Source organism: Neopelma chrysocephalum, unplaced genomic scaffold, assembly GCF_003984885.1.
Source record: "Neopelma chrysocephalum unplaced genomic scaffold, ASM398488v2 Primary Assembly neopelma1_63, whole genome shotgun sequence".
Lineage (NCBI taxonomy): Eukaryota > Metazoa > Chordata > Aves > Passeriformes > Pipridae > Neopelma > Neopelma chrysocephalum.
The window spans coordinates 10,416,987-10,430,415 of NW_020897720.1; the positions used below are offsets into that span (position 1 = coordinate 10,416,987).

Sequence of the window (13,429 nt, forward strand, 5' to 3'; positions counted from 1 at the left end):
ACACTAGTTCCAGTGAATTCTCTTTCATCTGTAAATCTTTTCAGTAAAGAATCTTGACTAACCACTTTAAAAAACATTGCAGAAGCACTTTATGGTGTTATTTTACTGGCAATTATTTTGATTTAAAAAAGTACCCCAGGTTCTCAAGTTTCTAAGAAAATTGTATTTACTTGAACCATCTTGCAGAGAAATAGCTTACTGCACATGGAAATTAGCTGAATAGGAAATTACTTTATAGAACCCTTTGCAAAATTCCCTGAACTTAACTCTAATTTAAAATTTGTTTTTCATTTGTTCAGTGTCAAAAGGCAAGTAGTGCTGCTGTAGCAATTTGAATCTCTGCCTTGGGAAGCACAATCCAAGTTCTTGGGGCACTGTTTCCTCATTAGCCATTCTCCAAAGAACAAACTGACAATAACGGATTTAGTATTCCCAAGACAAGCTGAGTGTACTTTACTCTACTCAGTAAAGCCAGCCACTTCTTCACCCAAAATCCTGTAATTTATTTGGTGAAGGAAGGCAGTGTGTGTGAATGGCCAACTTGAAGGCGTTTGTCCCCATGATGAATTTATTATCAGAATGTGAATTTTTAAACAGCAAGCAAAAGAAACTAAAATTTACTCTACCTGCTATAAAATCCAGAGGAAAAAAAAGAGATCAAGAATGAAATCAACTTGCAGTTGTGAATGAGGCTTTAGGTTAATTCTCAGCATAGGGTGCATGTTCACCTCATTACTGAGTGCTGTCCAAGGCTTTCTGTGTTTTCCATGTCTTTAAGCTATTCTATCAACTGTCAAAACCAAAATGAAGTCATAGACTACCAGGAATATTCATTTTCTCCATAGAGAAGAAATTCATTTGCATTCTTCAAAGGGAAAGGATCAGGGAGGAACCACCTAAAAGAAACTGGAGAAGCAGATATTCCCTGGTTTTTATCACTCCTCATGTAGACCCTTTTCTTCAGGTCCCCAAATTTCACTTGAGTGCTGAAAACAAATTAAAACCATTATCTCTGTGGTGTCTTATGTTGAACAGAATCCATCACTCACAGCCCAGAAAGGCGATGACACAGAAGCTTTCCAGACAACTTCACCTACAAGTGAGTTTTACAAGACTCATCTACTCTGAAACTAAAAACAAGACGAACGCACAGCAGGTAATTCTAATTTTAGGAGCTCATTTGACATCATGGTAAGTTATCTTCAACTCTGTCATTTGTACAAGTGCTGCCAAAGGAAGATAAATGCCTTTCAGAAGCATTTGGACTCTGCTTGAAAAATGGGAGACCTGGCAAGTGAACCCTTCCCCCCAAAAAATAAATCACAAAGCACTGCAGCTAAACCAAGCAGAAAGCTAAAACCCGATCTCAGAGCAAGCCTGGACAGATCCAGGGAGAAAAGTACCTGATGACAAGGGTTACTGAAAGTAACTGATAAAATTGACTTCCAGCCATTATTAGATCTCCAGACCTATTTCCAGTTTATCTGCCCTTAGCTTCTTGGAGAACAAGAGAAAACCCAAACATCTGGCATTGCACAGAACCAACGTGGGTGACTGCACCATGGATATCCCTATTGAAGGGTTGCACTGAGGACTGGTTGGCTGCTTCTTGAATCACCTGGGTTAAATCACTGGATGTGAGTTCCAAGGATCTGATGCCACCCTGGCCAAGGCCTGACACATTCACAGAGCATGTGCAGGGCACTGCACCAAGACAAGCAATTGAGAGGGAGATACCAGAGCACAGACAAACACGTAACGCAGAAGGTGTGGTTCCTTTGGGGTCATCACGATAAGACATGCCAAACTCATATTCCTTACATTTACATTTCTTTTGTTTTTACTCCCTGGTCTAAATCACCTTGATGCCTAAACCTGCTCCAGATATCTGTTGCAACCTGGTTTTGCCTCCATTTTCCCCAATGTCAAAGCAAACAGCATTCCTGAGTCTCTCCATAAAGAGGTTTGAATATCAGCAGAAGAGTCCCTGGGCCCACACAAATCACTTGGTCACCATCACCACCAAGACAGATGACAGCAAAGCAAAGAAGTTCTTTCCCAGGAAAAAGCAGTTTTCAGACCCTTCAACAGGAATAGCTGTGAAGATTCTTTATCTTATGTACACACAGATTCATCTGCTTTCTTGATCTTAACCAGAGTCATCCTTCTTCCCTAACCCAAGGTAATGCCAGGAGAGCAAGTGGAGACGAAAGGAGACAAGTCTAGATACCTTTGGTATAAAAAAAGATCAATCTTACAGGCAAGGGAAACATCACATGAGAGAGTCATATCTCTTACAGAGCCCATTTCCATTTCTAAGGGAACCAGGAGGCTGACAGCCTCCAGACTTAACCCACAGATGCCAAGAGATGATTCTGCCTCCTGCTCTTTGTCCTGTTTCCAGTAAAAAAAAATAAAAAATCAAGGAAACAGCATTGCTTTCCTGCTATGTGGGTCCTGTTAACACTCCCAGTCTGGAGCTCCTCCTCTGGTCTGTCAGCACACTGGGGGCTGGAAAAGCACAGTGACAGAGGCTCATCCATGTGGGGATAAATGTCAAGAGGGAAAGTAAAGTGTGGAGCCAGCAAGCAGCAGGCAGGAAACACTGCATGGAATCATGTCCCCAGGAGTCTCCATGAGTTGAAATCAGAGCCTGTTATTAATCTAGCTAGACACTGAGACCCAGGAGCTGGAGTAAATCTGATTAAATTCCCACTGTACCAATGGCTAGAAGCCAAGCAGGTCTTTCTTTTCTTCTGAATGGTAACCCAAAGGATATTTCTGTCTGCTTCACTAAGTAAACATACTGCTTTAAAACAAATAAAAACAGGAGATCGGAAACATCAGGTAAATTTTAGTGTGCCAGTAAGGTCCTTTGAGATGCAACCCAAAGTAAGAAGAAAAAGTTATCTCCTAGCCTGGTGGGGCTTCAGTAGGGGTGGAGAAAGCAGCCCATTTCACCTCTACCCTTCAAACGTGGGATGGGAGGAGTCCTTGAACAGATTAAAAGTAGCTTAAAAGGGGTTAAAAGTGACTCTTTGCCATGGGGAGTTTTGCAAAGCACAGGACAGGTAAACAAAACAGAACCTAAAGAAGAAAAATCCCATTCCACCGGGACAATAGAGAAGAAAACAATATTTAGGAGAGCTAAGTTTTCATTTCAATTCTCAGAAGCTGATGAGGAGCTGACAAAGTGCCTGAGACAAAGTGACTGAGACCATTCCTCCCCACCCCGACCACCACGCTCAGCACCCTGTGAGCACAGCTGGAGCTGCAATAAGTAACTACTAAATGCTCCTTACCTGCCCTGGCCTTGATGGCTCTGGTGTTTGCCAAACCTCTTTGCAAAATCAAATGTAAAAAACAAAAAAATAATCAAATAAAACAAAGATAAAAAGGAAAAAATAATAAATCAAAGCCAAACAAACAAAAAAAAAACCAAAAAAACCCAGAGATGTTCCTTAAAAACCAACAGCAACATATATCAACTGCCAGCCAAGCAGATCTTCCACGAGATGGAGATTTAAGGCACGTTATTCTTGCCCTGTCAAGGGAGACGATTTCAGAGACTTCTTAAAAAGACAGCAATTCGGGTTAAAAATATTGAAATAAACCAAAACGTATCAGCGCTTTAAAGGTTAACAGCCTCTGCTGAACAACATGCGTTTATCCAACCACGTCCTAGAGTAGTTTTTTCAGCCCCGAGACCAATGAGCACAGCTAAGAGGAGGGCCTTGGGATGGTGGAGAGGCTGAGTTACCCCCTCCCCTCTGCCTTCCCTCATCTCCACCTCCCCCTCTTTTTTTTTTCTTTTTTTTTCCCTTTTTTTTTAGTTTAGTAAATTAATGCAGCAAGAAACTCCCAAGATCTGGCGAGTCCTAGCAGGGGAGAGAGGGCAGAGGGGAAATGAGATGCATTAGGAGGACAGTGAGCCACTTTCTTTCCGAGCACAATGGAAGTGCTTCCCAAGAAACTTCCCCTTCGCTCCCCTCCGCTCTAGCCCTGAGCAATGGGACACCTTCCCTACAGCAGCAATAACTTATTCGGGAGGAAAAAAGCCCAGGAAGCAGGAATCAACAGCATCCAAACGGCGGGCAGGAAAGCGACACAACCGGGACTGCAGCACGGCTCCACACTGACAAATTCCTGTGGATGTAATTAGGAAGACACCCCGGCCGGCAGCGGAGATTAAACCCTGGGGTTGTTGAGGGTCGTCGCGCCCCCCACCTCCCACCTCACCCCCGCCACCCCGATGGCAAACCTACACCCGCTGCGCCTCCCGCTCTCGCCAGCCTGATGTCCGGAGCGACATCCCGCTGAAGGGAGGTCTCGGCGCGGGCAGCCCGGTGCTCCGGCCCCAGCAGCACTGCAGTGGCGGTGGCGGGGGCCCCGGCGGAGGAGGGACGAGCCGAGGCGGCGGCGGAGCGGGGCCGCTCTCCGCGGTGCTGGGCGGGCGCGCTCCGGGCGCTGTCCGGGTGCTGAGCGGGGCCCGCCGCTCTCCGCGGTGCTGAGCGGACCCTCCCGGCCGCGCCCCGGCCCCGGCACGGGTGGTTCGCTTCCACCCCCCACCGATTCTTCCCTAAGTGCCGGGTTACTTTATTGGCCAACCCCACCGGCCCACCCCTCACGGAGTACAAAAAAAAAAAACAAACCAACAACCAAACCAAAACAACAACAAAAAAAAAAAAAACCAACAACAACAAACAGCGAGAGCTGGAAAAATGTGCAACGTCAACGCGCTCGGAGTCTACGTGTGGGAGACGATCGTTTTCTTCAGGTAAGGCTCGGCTTTACGCGAGGAGTGTGTGCGGGCTGGAGCGCCGTGCCCAGCCCGAGCTCGGGGCACAGCCCCCGGGCATAGCCTCGGCTCAGGACAGCCGCGTTCCGCCTTCCCCGAGCTGCCTTTTGGCCTCCCCCCCGGTTCCCCCGAGCCCGGCTCACGCACAGCCCCTGGGCTCGGGACTTTCCGCGGCTTTGGGAGTTACTCCGTTTAATTAGCACCGCAATCTCGCCAACCGCAGTGCTGAAAACACCGACCCCGGCTGCTTGCAAAGTGACAGCTAGTGGCGGCTGGCAATGCTGCACTTGAATTTGCCCGGGTAAATATTCCCACCTCGCCCCCTCCCCATTCTTCATATTGCAGGTGAGTTCCGTGGGATGCTTGCACTGCTCATCTGTGAGGGCTCACCCTCTATCCTCAGCTTGCTCTGTTCTAAAGTCACAGAAAGCAAAGAAATAATCTCCTTCCTTCTGAACTTTTTTTCTTTTACATTGTTTTGAGTATTCTTCCCTCGCAGAATATAAGTGAAAGCCAAAGGGGACGTGGGGAGCTTTTTGCAGTCATGTTCATTATCACCCAGCTATATTTTGACTGTGGTTTAGATATGTTCCGTTTCTCTTTAAGGCCAAGATAGAAGGAACAGCTTTAGTCTTAAAGAACTGTTTCATGTCCATCTATCCTTGCAGTGCTTTTATTAAATGGACAAAAAAATATTGGAAGATAGAAGCTCCTATATTTGCACAAAAGATGCAGCCTGCTGTAGCAAGTGAGAGATGCCAAATACAATTGGAGAAAAAACCTCTGTCATGACCTGAACTTGTTCATCAGTCTTAGACTTCATTTCAGTTGCATGGCTCTTACTTCTGCATTTTACCGAAGTGTCATGTTGTAGTTTAATGGGAAAACACGGACATTATTTGAATATACATCACTGGTATAATACCTTATGATTCACAGTAGCAGACCTGCTGATACTGGCCAGACTTTTCTAGCTTGCATTCTCTTTCCTTTTGAACACTAAAGTCTTTCCAGGCATAAAAATCGAGATATCCCCACTTTTTCTGTAACTCCACAGAAAATCAGAGACAGCAAGATTGCAACATGAACTCAAAGCATTTAATGCTTAGGCAAGCCAAAAAATAAATTCTAGAAATAACTAAAATCATCAATCTCTAAAAAGCCATGTCCAGCACCCGATACTTCGGAGCCATCCTTTCTCATCTTGTGACACTTAGACACAAGTGTATCACAGCACTGCACAATATAGTGGGGTGGATTGAAAGGGAGAACATGTATGTGGCAATAAACTCTTAGTTAAAAACAGTGTTGAAGCATTGGGTAAAAAAACAAAACAAAACAAAAAGCCCCCAAACAAACAAACGAGATTAAACAGCACAAACACTAGAAAGCAAAAGGAAAATAAAATAAAAGAGTCTTTTCAGGCTTGCATTTCCTATGGCCCTGGTATTGAAGCCTCGATCCAGGTCTCCTCTGAACAGACTGAACAAGTGAAATCGATACACACTTGTGCATCACTCAACACATGTGAGCACTTAGAGGTTCTCAGCACATCAAGTACAGACCTGGGCACTCAAAACCTTGGTAAACAAGTCACTTCAGATTCTAATGAAAAGCTTCATAGTATCATAAATTATATACATGCATATGTGGTATATATGATGAGGTTATATTGCATACAAAAGGTATTTCTGGAAGTTTAGTTTTCCCAAAATTAACATTTAAGAATATTTGAAAATGCTTTAATTCAGTTGCTGGGGGAGGATGAAATCAAATTGCTTTATATATTGCAATCATTTTCCAAGCAGGAAAAAAATAATAATTAAAAAAAAAAAAATCAGTAATTCCTGCTTAGAACTGACTCTACACAATGTTTTTCCTTTTTTTTCCTCTCCCGCTTTGTGTTACATGTTCAATTAATTACAGGCCAAAAATCTACCAGCCTTTCTGGTCCAGGAATAGCTTTGCTATTTCAGTTTCAGTAAAAGAATTTTATTCATTAACAGTCATTCATAAATTTAGCATGCCAATTATTCACTCATACACAATGTTTAACAAACCCAAATCTGATAATCCAGTAATCCATAAGAGAAGTATGCATGGCTTTAAATTACAGAGTGCACCACGTTTTATTGTCAGTTTGTCAAAAATATTCTGGAAAGAGAATCCATTATGTGTTAGTACATGTACCACACAAATATAAAAAAAAAAATTAAAAATCCAGTGTTCCAAGGAAAATTATATACAGCCAATGTAGGAAATAAGACTAGATTTGTTGCTTAACAAAATCTTCCTCCACCAGCCTTTTAAAAAAAAAGACCCTGTGGGAAAGAGTAACAGCTGGTGTGTGAATGCAAACATTATGGTATTGCCAATATGATATTTGTTTCTGTTACAGTTGGGGTGTTTTAGAAGGAGTTTGTGATACGTGGCTTATTCCGAACATGCCTTTCTTTATGGAAGAGCACTTCCCATTCTGCTACCTGCCTTTCTCAGACTGCAGTCACTTGGCTGTGACTAAGGCATTTACTGAGAACCTGGATAGAGGCAGGGATGGAAGCTGGGTTGGGGTGGGAGATGAAGACTGAGAGGCAGCTTGACCAAGCTTTCCTTACAGATATCTCAGTAAGGCAAAATCCGACTTCCTTAAAATAAATTGGACAATATTCACAGGGGGATTTCCAGATGTTCTGATTGTATCTGTGGAGACAGGTACAATCATTCTCCCAAAGTCTAACTACATACACTGCACGTTCAGTTGTGAATTCCTTCACGCAGAACAAAATGCTCCCCTATCCCGTGGTGATCTTGCCTGGACTTTCTGTTGAACCATCACATTTTAATTGCTGCAGTGGTCCAGAAACACCACTGCATAAGCTGGGGGTAGGAATGCACCTTGTACAAGTTAGGACATAGAAGATATCCCAAAACTGACTCCTTACCCAACTGGACACTGTCCTGTGAGGCTTTGAAATTCTTTGGGCCTGATTTTTGTCCTAATTGTACTTCTGCACATCAGGAATCCACAGCACGACCTTCACTGAATCAAGATCAGAGTTGGCCCCTTCTGAACAGCAATCTGTCAGCAAGCAGGAGTGATTCAAGGCTACTGCTCCAAGTGAGTCACAGGCTAAAACTTGCTGCCAGCCTCAGTCCCTACTGGATTGCTCCAACTGGCGTGTTTATATTCCTTTCTGTCAGTAACAGAGCTCTTAACTTCCAGTTGTTAAAACAAGAAGGTGCCATTGTAAATATGATACCTCTTAACTTTTGGGGGAGGAAAGACACTCTTTCCTAAGACAGTCTTGACAAGTTAGGGTGACTGAAGATCTGCTGGTTTCAGCCTCTCAAAAATATCACAAAAGGAAAGGCAGGTGAAGAAAAAGGAGTATAATGTGCACCATACCTCTAAGGTTCCTGCTATAGCTCTGCAGTGCCAGGTAACATCTCAGAGCTGCCTGAGTGAAGCACCAACCAGAGACTTCCAGAGCCACAAGCGAAACAGCATAGCAGATATTCTCAATACTTAAAGAATATTTTCCTCATGCTTACTAAAATCTATTAGAAGTTGTGCCTTAGGACCTGTTGTGCCTCTGCCGAGCCTGTCATCTCCTCCATGAAATAAAAATGATTTAGCAAAGTCTTGGACTAGATGGCTCTAAGGATACTCTTTAGTTGCTTTGGTCTGCAACCTTTAATAGCCCCATTAGAGACCCCACTAAAAGGGTTACACGTCTAAGGTTTGAAAGTGTGACAATGTAGACAATTCTAGAAACCTTTATAAATCATTCTGGAAAGAAAAATTAATTTGGTGTCATCACAGTAAAAGCACAAAATGTCTGGGACCCTGCCTTCTGCAGGGACTTTAATACATCCAGCCAGGCAGGCATCCTGATTCTCTTGGATTTTAGGCAATTAAGACAAATCAACATAAAGTATGCAAAACATTTTCTAACAGTCTGACCTTAACCACCTTCTCCAAACAGCTGCCTTAAACAACTCCAGAACTGCTATTTGGATAGTTCAGAAGAAAAGAAAGGCTCCACAAATGTCTGGGCAAAAAACCAGCCCCCTTCCTTCACCCCCTTACATTGAGTACAAAGAGCAGGAAAACACTAAATAATTAACTTGCTTACCAAAAAACATTACAAAACAACATTGCAGTTTCTCCCATGCAGTAATAAAATATGCTTCGTCTCCAAGGCACTGGCGCTGCACAGATTTTAGGTAACACAAACTGGCTGTCCACCTTGGCTCACTCTGAACATTACCCTACACTGCAGCAAGTCCCACTGGCAGAACACAAACTTACTGTGCAAATATCTCAGGGGAGCTGCTTCAGGAAAGAGATTGATACGTGGAGGGAATGGTGGGATCCTGCCCTTACGTGTAAGGGCACTACAGAGACTTCCTTCAACAACAAGAATTCAGACATGAGAATTTGGTCCCCCCTTATTTCTCTCCTCTCACTAAAGAGATGTTGGAGACCCTTAGGTGGGATGCAAATCAGAAGCAAAGGGCCCTCTGACTCCCAGTGCCCCAGATTTAACAGCACAGACTAAAGGCTACAAAGTTCACTCTGCTACTGACCAAGTGATTCCAGGCAGAGAGGAAAGAACTTGTAAACAACAGCTCAGGGCAGTTCCCTGGTCTTGGGCAAACAGGTTTCTTGTTTGCTTATGAAATTCATCTCACCAAATCCTCATGAGCTAAGGATCCCAACAACTGAATTAAGAAGTTAATCAATGTCCAAAATTAAATTACTTTATTATCCCAGCCCCGACCAGCAATCATTCATCTGTAATAGAAAACCAGCAGACAGGTCTGTTCTCATTTCATCCCAGCATGCAGGTTAAAAGGACTCTCCCAATTTCAGTGTCAAGCACAAGATGTCAGATCACTTAATGAATATAATTTTTATTTAGGTACTGATGAAAGACAAGGGTCTTAAAAAGTAACTCCTGCTTTAAAAATCATAACATCCAAATCAAACCGCAACATTTAATTATGTTAAATCACATCACCTATTTTCACTTGCTCATTTTCTTTAACTTGGCGCTTTTCTGAGAATCCCAAAGTGGCCAGTATTAGGACAGCAGATCAGCTGTTAACAAATTTTTACTTCCATCTGGTTTATTTGCCTGTATCAGCTCTCACTGTTGTGGCACATTAAATCAGGGTCTCACTATTTCCAGAAAATTACCCCTTTGCTCTCATTACCGGGCATACTTTCTACTGACCTTTATCTATCAGCAAGAGCACAAATTATTTCTATTCTTATGAATTATGGTTATACTTGTGCACCTCACACCATTCAAGAAAAAGGGCTCAAACCCTTTCACCTGCTTTCACCTTCCAGCATACCCACCCCAACATGGTTTGATTCAATTTTTTGATTGACAAAAGATGTCATTCCAAGAATGTTTGATAATTTCAGTTTAAAAACAAAACAAACCAAAAACACAAAAACAAACAAACAAAAACCCAAACAAAAACGATCACCACAATAAAACCCAACACCAAGTTGGGTTAAATGAAGCAAAAAGGAAGAAGGGAGAAAAGCAGGAATTTCTGCTGCTGCTCCACTGCAAGGCACTGGAAGGATGGTTAGCAGCCATGACCAGACAACTCAACACCAGACTGGCTGCTGACTCCCAGACCTACTTGCACAGCCCAGAAAAGAGCAACTTTTTGAACTCGGCATAATAAAATCTTGCTAATCCAGCAGGTCAGTTCCCCTTAAAGTGACAAAAATAAAATTGACTTGTTTCCCTCACCCTTCCCCCAAAGTATCCAAACAATTTAAATTGTGTTTACAAAGCCAGACAACAGGAACCATTTCCCTCCAGCGGAGTTGGTTTGCATTGGTATTTCTTAGTCAAGATGATTGGTTGGTGCAAAATGTTGTTCCCTTCACCTCTTGGGAAACTACTGATAATGCTTTAGCTGATCTAGTCCTGGAGGTCTGCATGGTTTGATCCCACTGGTGCAATAGATCACACACACATCTGCAAGCTGCTCTTAAAACTCTCTGATACCTCAGAAGACTGAGGCACAGAAATTGAAAAAACAGAAATATAGCTTCTGTCCCCTCAGTAAGACCAAAGCCCAGAGAGGGCCTGCAGAGAGCAGAAATAGATAGAGACAGATGCACCCATCGTTACACATGCTGAGCACTCCCCATTATGCAGACAATTGTTCCATCCATATATTGCACCATGGTAAGCTGCTGATTTGGGGGCTGCACCACATCTGGCTGGTACATAGACAAAATTGGCATCCTGTAAACACATCTCTGCTGGATCTAAGTGCCAGTGAGAAAAGCAGGGGAAATCTTAATTTACCAAACCCCATGAAATTTGGACTTTGAAAGGGAGGGGAAAACAAAAGAACACACTTTTACATCCCTGCTTTCCTTATGATTTGTCCCTTTTCATCCTTTCACTAAGGCTCATGGCCCACTAGGAAAAAAATTGAGGAAAAAAACAAGAAGACAAAAAAAATCCCAAAGCCTGAGCAGACAGCCAGGGAACTCTCTAGTTTTCATCAGTGCCTCATTGCGGGGTGGGAGAAGAGGGAACACACTACCAAGAGGTTGCCAAGACGAGGAGTGTCGCATGCCTGGAACAGCAGGGCTTGCAGTGCAATCAATCATCACACAGGCTGCCTTCAGAGCGGAGCCGCCGACAGCAGCTCCCCTCGGTGCCTGCCCTGCCAGCAACGCCTGCGACCACTCGCCCAGAATGCAAATCCCTCCCCCCGCCCCCGCCAGGGCTGGAGCAAACACACAAATCAATTAAACAGCAACAGAAGTGGGATCGGTGGTGGATCAGACCACTATCGCGCGCATGTGGTTCAGCGGCAAAATGCAGCTGAGCCAGGAATCGTGCAGAAAATCCAGCCAAAATCATGGGTTTCTCACCTTTACGTGATTTCCCTTGATTTCTTTTTTTTATTCTTTTATTTCAGCCGATGCCACTAAAAAAAGATGCATTGTACAAAGCCCCAAGCACAGACCCCCTCCTCCCCTCTTTTATGGGGGAGTTAAAAAACCTGAAAGCACACAAGGGTCAGCTTTTATCAGCACCCTTTAAAAAATCATTAGCTCCAAATGTCCTTATTGCTGCCAAGAGTCCCCGTGCACGATGGATTCAGTCCCCCATTACAGCAGGATCTGTTCACCACAGGTATTACCCCAGTGGAGAGTAGAGAAGCTCTGAGTTCCTGGGTGAGGGACCCTTTTCTTATCTTGTAAGAACTGTGAACACAGGCTGCCGACAAAAAAGTGACTTTCTATGGGGTATATCCTGTCTTTTGTTTGCTCCCAGTGCTTTCACCCTCTGAGCAGGGCATTAGTTCTTGGCATACCCACACACAACAGAGGCTTTCTTGCTGCACCAGGTCTCCCAAGATCTCATTTACAAACCAAAATGTGTGTATCCCACCTCTCCTGACACCTCCTGTGCCTGAGAATTGCAAGCATCGTCCAGCATCCAGCCCCATCCATCACACCCTGACACAGAGCTCTGGGCTTTGGAATCATCTCCCAGCAGTGTGGCTGACAAAGTACCAGCCACATCAAACACAACGTGCTCTCCTGCACCAGGGTTGGAAAGATGGAGTTTGTTTGGTCAGGGAGCTGAAGAAACCAAAGAGGGCAGCTGGAGTCGGGAGGAGAAGAGCCCTCCTGGGCAGGGGACCTGGGGCTCAGTTATTAATTCCAGAAGTTATGTTTCATTATAGTTCATGAATAAACTGATAAATTACACAGGAATCACAGACAGTACAGAGGGAATATTCAACTCTAGCAGGGTATTTGTGTTGCAATGGCAACAATTAATTCCATCAGAAAATACCAAAATGAGCTCTCTTGTCACACAACTCATTTTACACAGCACAAAATATGCACATCAGAGAACTCCAGTCTTACTATGAGACCCACAATTTTGTAGGTAGGTTACAGGGGTTAGCTCAGGTGGCCTTTTCAAAGGATCTGGAGCAAAAAGTTTCACTTCAGAAGATAAAACCCACTCTGCACTGCATGTCATATTTCATCTCTTTTAAAAGAATTCCATTCATATTGCTTCTGATTTAGGAAAAAAAAAGTTACAATATCCTCACCCAATCTTAACGAGCAGCATAAATCCTTAAGCTAAAACTAATTTTTAAAGAGCTGCCGTAGTGAGCTATTTGAACTGATGGAAATGCAACTGATAGTGAGACTGCAGAGCTATAGATAGAAGAGCATCCACGATTTCTCGTAATTCTCTGACACTTGTCTGGTCTGTGATCTAAAACCTTCTGACATCAATTGAGGTTCCCACCACAGCTCTCCGTCCAAACACTAAATCAAGAGCACACCAGTAAAGAGAATATTGTTATCTAGATTATGAAGCCTCATCTCCTAAAGACATTTTCCCCCTTTATCTACTGCATTCAGGAGGGCTGTCTATGCATAACTTTAAGTATTTGACTAGCCCCCCTGACTATAAAAGGAATATTCAGTGCGTGTGAAGCTAGACAGATGCTTTTGTCTTTGCAGGGATGTTTTTATCCCTTTGTTTTTCAACAAAAAAAAAAAGCAATTATAACTTTCTTCTTCTCTGTAAACCCTTCAGTATATGTACAGGT

The 13,429-nt window shown here is 43.5% G+C and overlaps 1 protein-coding gene across 4 annotated transcripts in view; it reads left to right on the forward strand.

Moving 5' to 3' along the window:
- The first annotated feature begins 3,828 nt into the window (after positions 1 to 3,828).
- Positions 3,829 to 13,429, forward strand: part of GLRA1 (glycine receptor alpha 1) — a 38,533-nt gene continuing 28,932 nt past the window's right edge. For all 4 annotated transcript variants that reach the window (XM_027682631.1, XM_027682632.1, XM_027682633.1 and 1 more), the window contains exon 1: positions 3,829 to 4,777. In XM_027682631.1, the coding sequence (XP_027538432.1) occupies positions 4,722 to 4,777 (56 nt within the window). In that variant the 5' untranslated portion in view covers positions 3,829 to 4,721. The remainder of the gene's footprint in view (positions 4,778 to 13,429) is intronic.